We start from the raw sequence: 16,959 nt of genomic DNA on the forward strand, positions 1-16,959 counted from the left end.
TGAGAATAATAAGAAGCCACTCCAATTCAAGAGGAACCGGTCCAATCAAATGTTTTGGTACAGTTTTGGTCCCCTAATCTGAGGAAAAACATTCTTGCCATAGAGGGAGTACAGAGAAGGCTCACCAGACTGATTCCTGGGATGGCAGGGCTTTCATATGACGAAGGACTGGATAGACTCGGCTTGTACTCGCTAGAATTTAGAAGATTGAGGGGGGGTCTTATAGAAACTTACAAAATTCTTAAGGGGTTGGACAGGCTAGATGCAGGAAGATTATTCCCGATGTTGGGGAAGTCCAGAACTAGGGGTCACAGTTTAAGAATAAGAGGGAAGTTTTTTAGGACCGAGATGAGAAAATAATTTTTTACACAGAGAGTGGTGAATCTGTGGAATTCTCTGCCACAGAAGGTAGTTGAGGCCAGTTCATTGGCTATATTTAAGAAGGAGTTAGATGTGGCCCTTGTGGCTAAAGGGATCAGGGGGTATGGAGAGAAGGCAGGTGCAGGATCCTGAGTTAGATGATCAGCCATGATCATATCAAATCGCGGTGCAGGCTCGAAGGGCCGAATGGCCTACTCCTGCACCTATTTTCAATGTTTCTATGTTTTTGGAAGATCTTTTTTTCTGGTTTCTTCAATATTGTTCAAAAATCTTACATAGCAAATATGGGATTGCTGGATGGATGATGTTTTCTCGTTTGATAAGGGCTGCTCAACTAGTAGTGTTGCTTGCTCACTGCCCCAGTGACCTGGATAAAATCCTGACCTCTGCTGCTAGGTTTGAGGGGTTTGCACATTCTCCCTAGAACTATATGGTTTTCCCCAGGGTGCTCTAGTTTCCTCACATTGCAGGAACAAGTTAAAGGATAACTAGCTACTGTACATTGACTGCAGTGTATGCTAGCAGAATGGGATGAGATCATGAGCATGTGATAGGCAGCAGGTTACATGATTATAAGTGAGGGAATGGGAATGGGCAGCAAGCCCTGAGAGCTGGCAGAATTTCAATGGGCCTAATGGCCTCCTTCTGTGCGATAAGAAAATAAGACCACTCTAGTTACGGAAAATGCACTGTTTGAAAAGATAAAGGTTGGAATTGCTTGATTTTTGCAAAAAGGAATTCTATCATCTAAGAAATAGATAAATCTAGTCTCTGAGCCTTTGCAAATAGAGTGAGCTTCTTAATCTGTTTAAAGCAAAAATTAACATTATAACTAGGAGCCAGTGACCATATGATGAGATATAATGATGTGCCCCATAATTAGAGGCATGTGTCAAATCTCCACTGTTGGTTATGTTCTTTGGCAACCGATAACCAGAGTTGCTTAGAGCAATGGATCACATTTCCATTATATTTGATTTACTTTTATGTGAAGACTTATGCCAAGAGCCCTCGTGGAATCAGTAAATTTGCCTCCAAGGTAATATCCCAGCTGTTAAGTTTTGTGGTACAGCTTGCAATAACAAAAATCAATAGAAAATTTTAATTGAAATAAAGAATTCCACTGACACGGAATTGCAGGCATAGCAGCAGATAGTATTTCAGCACTGAAAGGTGGGACGTGAACAAATGCTGTCAGAGCAGCCTAATGGATGTGACAGATTTGGAGAGAATAATATAACTGATTCATAATACATTAAATGCTGTAAAAAGAGCACTTAAACATCCACTATAGTGGGAACGGTAGGAAGAGGCACAGTTTATCCTTCAGGAATTATTTAATTAATACATCAAAACCTAGCATTTTGTGGTTAATAATGCCGGCTCATAATCAAGCAAGGGAGTCTCTAACTCCCAAACATAATTCATCATCATGATGAAGCCAAACTTAATTAGCAATCAGTGTCATTGCCAGAAAAAAAAAAAAGACTTCTGCAAGTTTTAATTTCTCTATTATAATTCTTCTTTCGGAATCCTGGATTCTAGCATGTTTGTCAAATGCTTAGTTTAGAGATACAGCATGCAAACAGGTCCATCAGGCCACAATGACCATCAATCACCCATTCACGATAGTTCTAGGTTATCCCGCTTTAACATCTGCTCCCTACACACTTGGGGCAATCTCCAGAGGCCACTTAACCTGCAAGTCTTTGGATGTGGGATGAAATCACAGTACCCAGAGGAAACCCGTGTGGTCATAGGGAGAAAGTGCTAACTCCGCACATCAGAATTGAACCTGGATCTCTGACACTGTGAGGCAGCAGCTCTACTAGCTGTGCCAACGCGCTGCCCTGAAGTTGGAGACATTCTGCATACATTTTTCAAGGTACGTGCAGGTAATCTCATTTAACAACCTCACCGACTAGAACAGTGGGCATAAAGAGATTAGCATGAATTATGTACGTTGATAGGAAACTTGGACTCTTGTGAATCAGGCTTGTTGAGTTACATTCCCTCCTTGCATTCACCCAGTGGTCACATCAGAAATTGAGCCACAAGTGGTCTAGCCAATAAAGGGCAATTCAACTACACCCCATATATACGTTAAAAATTTGAATGAACTAATTTAATGGTAATTATAAGCAGTGCAGAAAACTCTTCTTAGTTGCAGTGGAATAGGAACATAAGAAAAAGTAGGAGCGGGCAATCTGACCCATCGCTTTGAAACATTGGTTTCCTTCATTTTCATTACATTACAAGATTTTCAGATCAATTTTTTTGTCTGAGAATGGATTGAATTTGAATAATTATTAGGCACAAATGTTATTTATCGCCAACAGTTGTAGAAAAATTAACAGCTTTCATTTACATAGTGAACTTAATTTGGTACCGCCAACATTTAGGGAAAGGTTGACCAGACTGACAATAAGGAATGAAAATATACAGAAGATGTTGCATGGATCTGAATGATCTGCAGCAACTCAGGATTAACCACTCTTTTGATTTTTTGCCCCAAATATGTGGAAGGTGAAGCTGAACTCTTGCCTGGGACAGTGTCAAGAACTGCACGACTGACAATGCCACTTTCTTCCTTCCTGATTCAGGGGTCGTCTTTCTGCAAGGCAAGCCTCCTATTAGATTGAGCCACCAGTGTACCAGGCCATCATGATCCTCACATCGGGGTCCATTTTCAATAGCATAATGTCAGTGCTGTGGTGCCCTCACATTACCTCCACTTGAGGGAAATATGTCCCTAAGGGGACCGACTGGTTAAAAGGTGCAAGCCATACACGAAGATTACACGTGAAACTTTGCCCCAATGTACGGTTTGTACTTCATTGTGCCCACAAGCCTTGGATTGGTGAAAACACACATGGCACAATGCATGATTATTCATTGTGTTTTGTTATACACTAGACCAAAACATAATCAATTCTGTGTCCTTTAATTCAATGAACCAGCCGTTTAAAGTTATTTTCCTCTTTTTATTTGAATTTCATGAAGTTGGCTTACTGGAAGATGTTTCAAACACTATCAGACACTGTTAAGGAGAAAATAGACTTTGTTTTACATAAACTGCACCGTTACATAGTGTATAGACATTTTATATGATTTGGTTATATTTATAACAAACACATAAACAGTGGAGGATTAAACACTATAGAACTCATTGGTTGGATGAAACATTAGCACAGTTCTGATTTTTTTTTGTTTACTTCCTTGCTTAATATTGTCCTTCTTCAGACTTTAGCTGGTATGTGGCTTCAGGAAGGGATTCCAATTTAATGGCAGTCTGAAGCATCAACTGATGTGAAAGCCGTGGGATTTGGCACTTGTTCAAGTTCTGGCATTCAAGGAGGAGCTGATTAAACTGCGCTCCCTCACTATTCTTTGACAGCTGCCGACCATTTGCAGTCGCGAAGAAGTTAATTGTTCCGATTATTTGTATCCACTGCAGATCAGATGGAAAGCACTCTGTTTCTTTGCAGAGGAAATGCATTAATTTCTCCCCAACATGATTTCTCTAAGAGTTGACTCGCACCCCCTCAACCCAGTGACTAAATACGGCAGGAAAAGAATAGTCGTCACAGAACCACCACTCTGTCCTTTCGTCTTAGGATCATGCATCTCTATGCCCGTTTCAGGACTAGAGAACATCTATACCACGGCAGCTGCAGTCACCGCGGGGTTAAATTTTTCAGTGTCCCACTGTAATGCTTTCCTTGCAAAAAAACATCGAATAGTCTGGCAATGGGAGTTTTAAAGTTATGTTGCTTTTTTTTGTTGCAAAAAGGGACTTTAGATACCAAGCTCTCTACATTCCCCATTCTTACAAAGGCCTTTGATTATATCTTCTCAGCCACTTGCCAAGTGAAGCAGCGGCTCAAAGGCCTGGTAGAGCGTACACTTTCCTCCTGATGATGGCTACAGGGATTCTACTTGTCGCATTCCCTTCCTCATGGCTTATTGTTTCCTATTTTGACTCTGCAACTGTCGTCCTCTTCGTCCATCGATTCTGGCTTTCTTGACATGAAAATCACAGAGTTCTTCCTAGGCTGGTGATCCCCATCAGAGAGGACATCCGGGGGCAGGTACTTGCGCATGTGTTCTATCGTCTTTAGGTGGGCCTGCTTCTCCTGCTCCATCGAACGGATCTGAAACTTCATTTTATTCTCTCGGCTCAGAATGCTCTCAATGCTGGACTCCAGGTTCTGTATCTTGAAGCGTGTGGCCTGTGGAAGGAAGTCAGAGAGTGTTTAATGAATGAGGCAGAATGTCAGTAGTCCAATTAACAGTGGCTGGCAAATCCCTCATTGTTCTTGCTCCTGTCCCCATATTCCCACCCTCTCCTATAAATCTACTGTTTTCTCCCCCTGCCCAAGCGCCGATGCCCAGCTACCTCAGGATCCCTCTCAGCATCTCTTCTTCGTTCCACTTGCTATTTCACCGTGAGTTTCACCTCAAGTTTTTTGACCTTGGTCGGGATGGGAATAACACCCAGTCTTCACCAAATTTCCACAGATCCATTGTACCTCAAGTTCAACTTCAGGTTACATTTATTGTCACGTGCGCCAATTGGTACAGTGAGATTTGAGTTACCATACAGCCATACGAATAAATACACAATACACGATAGGATTTAACATGAACATCCCCACACAGCAGAATCAATGTTTCCCACTGTGAGGGAAGGCAATAAAATTCAGTCATCTTCCTCTTTATTCACCCGTGGTCGGGGTCTTTGAGACCACCGCAGTCTCCGCTATGGCGGCCTGATTTTCAGGCCCTCTCGCCAGGATGATCGGAGCTCTGGCGTCGGAACGGAAGAACACACTCAGCGGTTTGTAGTTTCCGAATCGGCTGCTTCTTACCGGAGACCACGGCTTCCAAAGTCCACAGGCCGAGCCGGCGGAGATTCAACATTGGCGATACCCGGCAAAAGATCCCAGGCTCCGCGATGTTAAAGACAGCACCGCCCGCAGCTGGAAGCTCCGCAGACCACAGCTCCACAATGTTAAAGCAGCAGGCCCAACACTCCGGAGCTTCAACACGGCGATTCCCAGTAAGGCATCGTCCCGCTCCGCGATGGAATTCAGTGCTGCGCCGCTGCTGAAGCTCCGGCTGGTCTCCGGTAGGAAAGGCCGCGCCAATCCAGTTGGTAGGCTGCGAGGGGGGTGGGGGGCGAAGATGCGACTCAGAGAAAAGACGCATCCATGATCAGGTAGTGACTGGGAAACAGTTTCCCCCTTTACCGCCCCACCCCCCCACATAAAAAAGACTAAGAAACCAAAACATACTTTGTGACACACTAATAAATGTTTTAAAAAGTGAAAGGACGGACAAATGCTGGCGAAGCTGCCACACACGATGGCGCCACCACACCTTAAACCACTTGGCACTGAATGGTAACCAAGAAATAGGATCCTGTCTCAAGTTTACTATCTTCTCTTACACCCACAACCTCATAATCAAAGGACACCACAATGGTGCAGCTGGTAGAGTTGCTGCCTCACAGCAACAAAGTCCTGGGTTTGATCCTGAACTCAGCGTTGTCAGTGTGGATTTTGCATATTCTCCCTGTGACCACGTGGGTTTCCTCTGGGTTCTTCGGTTTCCTTTCAGATCACAAACATGCGTCAGTTTGTAGGTTAAATGGCCACTGTTAGTTGCCCCTGGGGTGTACAGAGCAGATGGGAAAGTAGGATAACGTAGAACTAATGTGAACGGATGATCGGTGTGGATTTGATGGGTCGAAGGGCCTCTTTCAACCAGGCTGTGATCAACTAGCAGCTCACAAAGCTCGATCAGAGAGCTGTACAGGCTCTCAAGTAACACACACCGAGTTCCAAAATGCTTGGAAATAGTCAATTCATTAATTCATTCACAGGATATGTGCATTCCTGAGCAAGACCAGGCATCGTTTGCCCACCTCTATTTTCTCCACAACCGCAGCACTTGCTTGGCAGTTTCAAAAGATGGTCAAGAGCCAATTGCTGTGAGAGGGTCCCAATAGAGGCTTCCATTTCACATTCTGGGAGTTCGTCCAGCTGAACGTCCTGCTGTCAGGAAGGCATTGACAGGAAGACTGATGATATGAGTAAAGGAAGATGGCTGTGGATCCTCCTTTACATTGAGAGCAGGTCAGCTGGCAACCACTGATTTCTATCCCTCAAGGTCACTAGCGTCCTTAAGTTCAGACAATAAATCTCCCATCAGTGGAATTATTATAGGCAAGTTGATATGTGAGAGATTAATTTCAATTTGTCCCAAAACAGAGGCATGTCACCTCATTGGCTTTAAATTTTAATGCCACTGGAGTGAACTCTTCTCCACAGCTTGAAGGTAATATCCTGACTTGCTGGTGGATGCATTTTGTCCATGGCCACCAGATGGAGAATCACCTCTGACGTTCTAGCCATTTGAGGTTGCAATTGATGTCAACTCGAAAGATTAGCCTGCATGTTTCTGCCTTTGCTTTTGCAGCAAACACCAGATTCCATCCTGAGCTGTGATTGGTTAACAACCATTTTGAGCTATGACTGCTCAGCAGCAACATTGCCTCTGGGAAGAAGGACATTCAATCCTAATCCACATCTTCAGCATGTGATTTAGGCTGTCACCACAGTGTTGTGCCACAAGAGGGCAGCATCATCAAAGGTTCCCAAGGTACTTCTCTCAGGAGATTAAGGATCCCATTGGCAAACCATACCCTGTGCCATTGTGAACAAGTAAACTCTAGAACTGTCGATTGCTATTTTATGGTATCTTGCCAAATGCAAGTTTATACATTTGCCAGAACACTACATGTCACAAGACCTGTCACTGAGACCTTTGGGATTCCCGAGAACATTAAAACATTAGTCACCTGCAAATTAATTAATTAATTGATTCACTAATTTTCTTTCCTTCATGCTGTCTGGTAGACTGAAGGCTGATAAATCCCCAGGGCCTGATGGTCTGCATCCCAGGGTACTTAAGGAAGTGCCTCTAGAAATCGTGGATGTATTGGTGATAATTTTCCAATGTTCTATACTCAGGATCAGTTCCTGTGGATTGGAGGGTAGCTAATGTTATCCCACTTTTTAAGAAAGGCGGGAGAGAGAAAACAGGGAATTATAGACCAGTTAGCCTGACATCGGTGGTGGGGAAGATGCTGGAGTCAATTATAAAAGATGAGATAGCCGAACATTTGGATAGCAGTAACAGGATCGGTCCGAGTCAGCATGGAATTACAAAGGGGAAATCATGCTTGACTAATCTTCTGGAATTTTTTGAAGATGTAACTAGGATAATGGACAAGGGAGAGCCAGTGGATGTAGTGTACCTGGACTTTCAGAAAGCATTTGATAAGGTCCCACATAGGAGATTAGTGGGCAAAATTAGGGCACAATGTATTGGGGGTAGTGCTGACATGGATAGAGAAGTGGTTGGCAGACAGGAAACAAAGAGTAGGGATTAACGGGTCACTTTCAGAATGGCAGGCAATGACAAGTGGGGTACCGCAAAGCTCAGTGCTGGGACCGGAGCTATTTACAATATTTACAATGATTTGGATGAAGGGATTCAAAGTAAGATTAGCAAATTTGCAGATGACACAAAGCTGGGTGGCAGTGTGAACTGTGAGGAGGATGCTATGAGAATGCAGGGTGACTTGGACAGGTTGGGGGAGTGGGCAGATGCATGGCAGATTAAGTTTAATGCGGATAAATGTGAGGTTATCCACTTTGGTAGCAAAAACAGGAAGGCAGATTACTATCTAAATGGCGTCAAGTTGGGAGAAGGGGAAGTACAACGGGATCTGGGGGTCCATGTGCATCAGTATATGAAAGTAAGCATGCAGGTACAGCAGGCAGTGAAGAAAGCAAATGGCATGTTGGCCTTTATAACAAGAGGAATCGAATATAGGAGCAAAGAGGTCCTTCTGCAGTTGTACAGAGCCCTAGTGAGACCACACCTGGAGTATTGTGTGCAGTTTTGGTCCCCTAATTTGAGGAAGGACATTTTTGCTATTGAGGGAGTGCAGCGTAGGTTTACAAGGTTAATTCCCGGGATGGCGGGACTGTCATATGCTGAGAGAATGGAGCAGCTGGGCTTGTACACTCTGGACTTTAGAAGGATGAGAGGATATCTCATTGAAACATGTAAGATTGTTAAGGGCTTGGACATACTGGAGGCAAGAAACATGTTCCCGGTGTTGGGGAGTCCAGAACCAGGGGCCACAGTTTAAGAATAAGGAGTCAAGGAAACACTTTTTCTCACAGAGAGTGGTGAGTCTGTGGAATTCCCTGCCTCAGAGGGCGGTGGAGGCAGGTTCTCTGGATGCTTTCAACAGCGAGCTAGATAGGGCTTTTAAAAATAGCGGAGTCAGGGGATATGGAGAGAAGGCAGGAACCGGTTACTGATCGGGGATGATCAGCCATGATCTAATTGAATGGCGGTGCTGGCTCGAAGGGCCAAATGGCCTACTCCTGCACCTATTGTCTATTGTCTGTCAGAAAAGAAAAACAGCATCATATCCAAGAGATTAGTCTGAATGGCAGAAATTTTGACATGACAGATTAATAGGGAACTGTGGAGAGCTTCAAGGTAGACAGTAATGGTCACCACATGTCATCAGCGTGGTATTAATTTTGCTTGTTATAAAAAAATGGAAGTCAGCCAATTTGAAAGCATTGCCTAGGAGTTTAACACCACAACTTAATAGCAACAAGCTCAATTAAATTGAAAATGCTCCTGCTGTTACCTGGAGTTTCTCCAGTAACTCCATGTTCTGCCTCTTGAGCTGACTGTTTGCTCTCTCCAGCTTCTCCAAGCGATCCCCATCATCACAAGGCGACACACCCTCCGCCATCTCATCTTGCAGGACATGGTATTCCACCTCATATGCATGGAGCTGTTTGGAGATATCCATCTCACACACCTGCAAAGCAACCGGAAATGATTTCACCAAAAGCTGTTACCAATACTCTCTCTTTTTTTTTTAAATCATCATGGTTTGAAGATCTCATTTGCTGGTTTAGTTTATGACTGAAACTGAAGTGTGGCCTTGGCAGCAATATATAAATAAAAGTTATTAAGAAACATGAATTCATGGTAAATTCTGTGTTCCGTCAATGACAAAATTATATTAATGGCTGAAAGAGCAATAACAAGTTCATAGTATCGTCAGATGTTAGCCTGACACAAACCTTAGATCATCTGGCCTTAAATATACCTGGATGGTTCACTGTTCAGGAATCACCCTCACATAAACAACAGTTCATCTCCAGCTTCCGTGTCAGTTTTGAGATTACTGGTTTCGAAATGTGAATGCAATTGAATTACTGGAATTTAAACCTAGAATTCCTATGACTCAGGAATCCGGTAATGACGCAATTTGTGGTCCCAACATAAAATCCAGCCTTCAATCAAGCTTGTGCAAGACAGTAGGCTTTTGGCTGTGCCTTAAAGGAGAAAGGGGTAGAGAGATGAAAAGATTTTATGGTGAGAATCTTGTTTGCAGTAGGCATGGCCATCAATGGTGAAGTGGTTAATTTAAAAAACCATCAGGGACACACCAGTGGCCTAAATCAGGGGATTATGGAGGAGTTAGAAATGGGGTAGGCTAGGGTCAAGGAGGGAACATTAAATAAAGACAATCATTTTTAAATGAAAGCATTGTTGGATCTAGAGCCAATGTTGTTCAAAAATAGAGGTGGAAGAAACATTTTAAATAACCTTTGTTGAGAACTTTGATGGAAACAGTGCTGGGAAAGAAATGCAAGAGGTGGGGCCACAACAAGATGGGCGAGGTGCTTCTGCAGACCGACGTGACAAGATATGACTGGCCATAACAGGGGAGGATCCCCATTACAGTTGTACCTTTGGGTAGGAAGGAACTGCAGGTGCTGGTTTACACCGAAGACAGACAGAAAAAGCTGGAGTAATTTAGCGGCTCATGCAGCACCTCTGGAGAATAGGAAAAGGTGATGTTTGAAGAAGGATATCGACCCAAAAGGTCACCTATTCCTTTCCTCCAGAGATGCTGCCTAACCTACTGTGTTACTCCAGCTTTTTGTGTCCAACTACAGTTGGACTTTTATCAGGATAGTCTTTGACCTGGACATATGTTTCCATCATGAGGACAGTGAAAGGGATTGTCACTTACGAATGAACAATATTCAATCCTACACGCAATTCCTAAAATGAAAGTTCGGGCCTAATATTCACGTTTGGATTGATAAATGACAAATAACATTTGTACTGCATGATATTTGGCTGCTGGCTTTAACTTACACTAAACGTTATTCCACTTACGTATGTATCTGCACACTGCTAATGGCTCGATTGTAATCATTTATAATCAGTCTTTCTGCTGACTGGACAGCATGCAACAAAAGCTTTTCACTGTACCTCAGTACACATGACCATAAATTAAACTGAACTGAACTGATATCTAGACCACATCCACCACCTACACGCAATGACCTACCCATGAAATTCAACAGCAGAAATATCAATGGATCCCCAACATGACTGAGGTTACCATGAAGGTAACTGGTCACACCACATAAATCCTCAGCATACTAGAAATGTTTGGGATCGGATAATCAATGACATGCGACTCAGCTCCCGACTTCCTCTAGTCTGTCTATACCCAAGTCAGGACTGTGGACAAACGCTGTCCGCTTGCCTGGGTGAAGGTAGTTCCAACAACATTTAAGGAAGTTAAACTCATCAACAATAAAGTTGGCAAACCAAATGGAATCTCGTCAACTACCCTAAAGAGTCACTCCCCCTCTGCTGGTGTACTGTAACGTTAGCATGTACAAGATGCACTGTAGTTACCTATCTGGACTATTCCCATAGCACTTCCCAAACCTATGACTCGAACCAGAAAGAAGGGCAAAAACAGTAGGTGCCTGGGACACCAACTACATATCATAAAACATCTACATTTGGAAATAGATCGACAATTAAATACGCCTTGCCCAACAGCACTGTGGGACTATCTTAACCAGATGGGTAATGAATGCTGGCCTTGAAAGCTATGCCTACTTCACATGAATAGAAGGCTAAACAAGGTTCAGCGAGAAGAGTCCCTAAAGCACTGCACAACTGTGCTACATAAATATATTGTATAATGCTGTGTTAAACAAGCAATAAACCACACTGAACAAATATCGACTGTGTTGCACAGAACTGTGCTAACAGCAGTACTTAAGTGATCAAGAGTGTCATAAACCTTCGTCGCTTTCTTTATCAAGGTCAAATACTTCAAGACTAGTCTGTAAATTGCAAGCAGCATTACCTTTATTGCACCCTTTTGAGTAATGCTTGACTATTAATGGCCTTACAGTGTGCTACAGCGGGATTTATGGAACAGCACACAACAGGTCAGGCTGTATTTATGGCCACAGTTTCTTTATTAGATCAGAAGCAGGCACTTGGGCAATAAAAATTCTGAAATGCTGTATCAGGAAGAGTGCTCAGTTTAAAACCAGTATCTCATGAGGATATATTCCAGTTGAAGTCTATGCAAAATGTGCAAAAATGCTAAATTTTCATATTTCCATCCTGAACATGTTACCTATGCTAGACACAAAATGCTGGAGTAACTCAGCAGAACAGGTAGCATCTCTGTGTAGAAGGAATGGGTGACGTTTCTGGTCGAGACCCTTCTTCAGACTGGGGAAGAGTCTCGACCCGAAACATCACCCATTCCATTTATCCCGAGATGCTGCCTGTCCCACTGAGTTACTCAGCATGTTGTGTCTATCTTCGATTTCCAACAGCATCCTTCCTACAACATGTTATCTATGCCTTCTGTTTTAAAGAAAGCCCTTAGAATCAATCTAAACACTATTGATTGGCAATTAATTTTCAGTGACAGATCAAATGCAGGAAGAGCAAAGATAAAAAAAGTTTATTTTAATTAGAGTTGTTTCCATGTGGGGGAGTTGAGGATGGGGGTGCAGATAATTAGGATCACAGTCCCAGAGATAATAGGGTTTTGTGCAGACTCGCTACATCCTCTCTCTGTAAATCGTCAGATAGGTCTCATCAATGCAAATCCTGTCACTGGTTTTGGTGCTAACGAATGTCGCCGGTACCTGGATAATAGTCTTCTCCATCTGTGAGTGACTCAGATTTGGAATGGTGGACTTCACAAATTCGACAATGGCCTCAAAGCTGTCACACTGCAGAATTAATGCTTCATGACTGCTGAGCAGGCTGAGGGCCACCTTAAATATCACGTCTGTTCCTTGAAGAAACATTATATCTGTTTTTTTTGGAAGAGAGAACAGAGACCCACAGGTTTCATGTTAGTCAGAACATTTCATATCGTTAAAATACTTATACATTTGCTCGCAAGTGGAAACTTTTAAAGAAACATAGAACTAGAGTTTTTTAAATGTCTTTATTTTAAATATGACATGACATTGCTGCAAAATCATAGGACAAGCCAGTTCCTGCAAGGAGATCCCACAGGAGCCTTTTACTAAAGCAGCTTACTTGTGGGGAAAAAACTGCATGCCGTTTTGCTACACTGGCTTTCCGAGAGTATTATTCATCAACACTGTCAGACACCACAATCCACAAGTCGCTCAGGCACCATTCTGAAGAATTCTCCAAAGCCATCCTGTAACCTAGTCAGTCGAGGAGAGGACTTGCAGTTGCCCCAGAGCTAAGATCGTGAATATTAGACTGCCACCCTGGGCAATTACCCCATTGAGTTAAGGCACATTCCCACAAGTTCTCTTGCAGCCTGTCGTGAATGCACACACAGTTGTATCGGAAGCACAGATACTCCAGAGCTCCGTGTGAGTGTGCATGCACTGAAATCCACCACATAACAGCAAGGGAACAACAGACATCAGCAACACTCCTGTGGAGGAGCAAGGCCTCTGCAACACAGATAGACACAAAAAGCTGGAGTAACTCAGCGGGACCAGCAGCATCTCTGGAGAGAAGGAATGGGTGATGTTTTGGGTTGAGACCCTTCTATCTTCGGTTTAAACCAGGATTTGCAGTTCCTTCCTACACATTCTGCACCACAGCTTTTACTATCCCATTCCAATTTCTCATCACAGATCAGGTGCAAGTGAGCAAACCAAGATTGGTTCAAAACAATATTTAAGCTGTGCATTATAGCACCAAGTACTTAACTTATTCTCCAATATGACTAAGATACTGTATAGTATTTGCGGGTTTTTTCTTTTCTTTTTCTTTTTTTCTTTTTTGTATGGCTTTGTAAATATTTGATTAGTGTTCAAATGTAAATAATTTGGTGTACATATAGTGGCTGGTGTACATATGCTGTACATATAACTACTAAATCTGTATGAGATAATTACAAGCAGTTGAATAGGGGGTGGGAATTAATAAGCTTTGGCTTCTTCCTGCTCCTTTTCAGACACATATGATTTCATTTATTTATAGATATTGTTTATGACACTTTATAAATATTTGTGTTTTGTTTTTTGTATGCTGTTTCACATTTGCTTTTTATTCTTTTATTCTGTCCGAAATAAATAACTAATAAATAAATAAAAAATAAAAATATCAAATTAAATCCACCATTAACATTTAAACGTACTTAATCTCCAACTTTCCTCTTTGCATACTTGCCAAGGCGAGAAAGATAAAAGATAATTATCAAGAAATGGGGATAGTTTAAGCTCACACAATCAGGTTTTAATCAATAGGGACTAATCCTACTCATTGACTCAGCCACAAGGTGAATCGAGCCACATTCGCAATAAGAATGCATAGCGGGTGCATCTCAATGGCCGTAGTTCAGTCAGAAGATAGACACAGAATGCTGGAGTAACTCAACAAGTCAGGCAGCATCTCTAAAGAAAAGTAATTGGTGACATTTTGGGTCAGAACCCTTCTTCACACCGATTCAATCAGAAACACTTTCACCTCTAGATTAGGTTTAAAATTGTCACCTGTAGTAAGGTACAGTGAAAAGATTTGCCTGTATGCTATCCAATCAAATAATACTATATACAGTGCCCTCCATAATGTTTGGGACAAAGACCTAAAAAAAAAATCATTTATTTGCCTCTGTACTCCACAATTTGAGATTTGTAATAGAAAAAAAAAAAAAAAGAAAAAATCACGTGGGCTACAGCGCACATTGTCAGATTTTAATAAAGGCCATTTTTATACATTTTGGTTTCACCATGTAGAAATTCAGCTGTATTTATACATAGTCCCCCCCCAATTTCAGGGCACCATAATGTTTGGGTCACATGGCTTCACAGGTGTTTGTAATTACTCAGGTGTGTTTAATTGCCTCCTTAATGCTGGTCGGTATAAGAGGGCTCTCAGCATCTAGTCTTTTTCCCCGTGGCAGCAATGCAACATTGTGGATGCCGGCTGCCGTAAAACTCCAAAGAAGAAGTCTTTTCCCCAGTCTTTCCATCACCTTTGGAAACTTTTATTGCTGTTAGCAACATGAGGACCGAAGTTGTGCCAATGAAAGTCAAATAAACCATTAGGAGACTAAGATACAAGAATAAAGCTGTTAGAGTCATCAGCCAAACCTTAGGCTTACCAAAATCAACTGTTTGGAACATCATTAAGAAGAAAGAGAGCACTGGTGAGCTGACTAATCGCAAAGGGGCTGGCAGGCCAAGGAAGACCTCCACAGCTGATGACAGAAGAATTCTCTCTATAATAAAGAAAAATCCCCAAACACCTGTCCGACAGATCAGAAACACTTCAGGTGTCAGGTGTGGATTTGTCAATGACTACTGTCCGCAGAAGACCAAAGTTGGACCCTTGAAGACTGAAAAAGGTGAATTTATTACGGGGACAAGGAAATGGCAGATGAGTTGAACAGGTACTTTGGAACTGTCTTCACTGATATACTTCCTGTTATAGTAGTGGCCAGAGGACCTGGGGTGACGGAGGAACTGAAGGAAATCCACATTAGGCAGGAAATTGTATTGGGTAGACTGATGGGACTGAAGGCTGATAAATTCCCCAGGGCCTGATGATCTGCTTCCCAGGGTACTTATGGAAGTGGCTCTAGAAATTGTGAATGCATTGGTGATAATTTTCCAATGTTCTATAGATTCAGGATCAATTCCTGTGGATTGCAGGATAGCTAATGTTATCCCACTTTTTAAGAAAGGCGGGAGAGAGAAAACAGGGAATTATAGACCAGTTAGCCTGACATCCGTGGTGGGGAAGATTCTGGAGTCAATTATAAAAGATGAAATAGCGGCATATTTGGATAGCAGTAACAGGATCGGTCTAATCTTCTGGAATATTTTGAGGATGTAACTTGGAAAATGGACAAGGGAGAGCCAGTGGATGTAGTATACCTGGACTTTCAGAAAGCATTTGATAAGGTCCCACATAGGAGATCAGTGGGCAAAATTAGGGCACATGGTATCGGGGGTAGAGTGCTGACATGGATAGAAAATTGGTTGGCAGACAGGAAACCAAGTGTAGGGATTAACGGGTCCCTTTCAGAATGGCAGGTAGTGGCAAGTGGGGTTCCGCAAGGCTCAGTGCTGGGACCGCAGCTATTTACAATATACATTAATGATTTAGATGAAGGGATTCAAAGTAACATCAAATTTTCAGATGACACAAAGCTGGGTGGCAGTGTGAACTGTGAGGAAGATGCTATAAGAATACAGGGTGACTTGGACAGGTTGGGTGAGTAGGCAGATGCACGGCGGATGCAGTTTAATGTGGATAAATGTGAGGCAGATTTTTATCTAAATGTTGTCAAGTTGGGGAAAAGGGGAAGTACAACGGGACGTGGGGGTCCTTGTTCATCGATCAATGAAAGTAAGCATGCAGGTACAGCGGGCAGTGAAGAAAGCAAATGGCATGTTAGCCTTCATAACAAGAGGAGTTGAGTATAGGAGCAAAGAGGTCCTTCTGCAATTGTAGAGGGCCCTAGTGAAGCCACACCTGGAGTATTGTGTGCAGCTTTGGTCCCCTAATTTGAGGAAGGACATTCTTGCTATAGAGGGAGTGCAGAGTAGGTTTACAAGGTTCATTCCCAGGATGGCGGAACTGTCATATGCTGAGAGAATGGAGCAGCTGGGCTTGTATACTCTGGAGTTTAGAAGGATGAGAGGGTATCTTATTGAAACATATAAGATTATTAAGGGTATGGACATGCTAGAGGCAGGAAACATGTTCCCGATGTAGGGGGAGTCCAGAACCAGGGTCTACAGTTTAAGAATAAGGGGCAAGTCATTTAGAACGGAAATGAGGAAACACTTTTTCTCACAGAGAGTTGTGAATCTGTGGAATTTGCTGGAGGCCGGTTCTCTAGATACTTTCAAGAGAGAGCAAGATAGGCCTCTTAAAGATAGTGGAGTCAGGGGACATGGGGAGAAGGCAGGAATAGGGTACTGATTGGGGATGATCAGCGATGCTTACATTGAATGGCAGTGCTGGCTCGGAGGGTCAAATGGCCTACTCCTGCACCTATTGTCTATTGACTTCATGAAGAGAAATACAGAGGCTACACTGCAAAATGCAAACCACTGGTTAGCCGCAAAAATAGGATGGCCAGGTTACAGTTTGCCAAGAAGTACTTAAAAGAGCAACAACAGTTCT

General features: G+C 42.7%; 1 protein-coding gene across 4 annotated transcripts in view; it reads right to left on the minus strand.

The window, feature by feature from the left end:
• Nucleotides 1-3,351: 3,351 nt before the first annotated feature.
• The window catches only part of tbc1d4 (TBC1 domain family, member 4), a 216,850-nt gene continuing 203,242 nt past the window's right edge, over nucleotides 3,352-16,959 (minus strand). For all 4 annotated transcript variants that reach the window (XM_055636726.1, XM_055636727.1, XM_055636728.1 and 1 more), the window contains 3 exons: nucleotides 12,474-12,643; nucleotides 9,125-9,301; nucleotides 3,352-4,613 (listed from right to left, as the gene is read on the minus strand). In XM_055636726.1, coding sequence (XP_055492701.1) covers nucleotides 4,338-4,613; nucleotides 9,125-9,301; nucleotides 12,474-12,643 — 623 coding nt within the window. In that variant the 3' untranslated portion in view covers nucleotides 3,352-4,337. The remainder of the gene's footprint in view (nucleotides 4,614-9,124; nucleotides 9,302-12,473; nucleotides 12,644-16,959) is intronic.

Source organism: Leucoraja erinacea, chromosome 6 (assembly GCF_028641065.1).
Source record: "Leucoraja erinacea ecotype New England chromosome 6, Leri_hhj_1, whole genome shotgun sequence".
NCBI lineage: Eukaryota > Metazoa > Chordata > Chondrichthyes > Rajiformes > Rajidae > Leucoraja > Leucoraja erinaceus.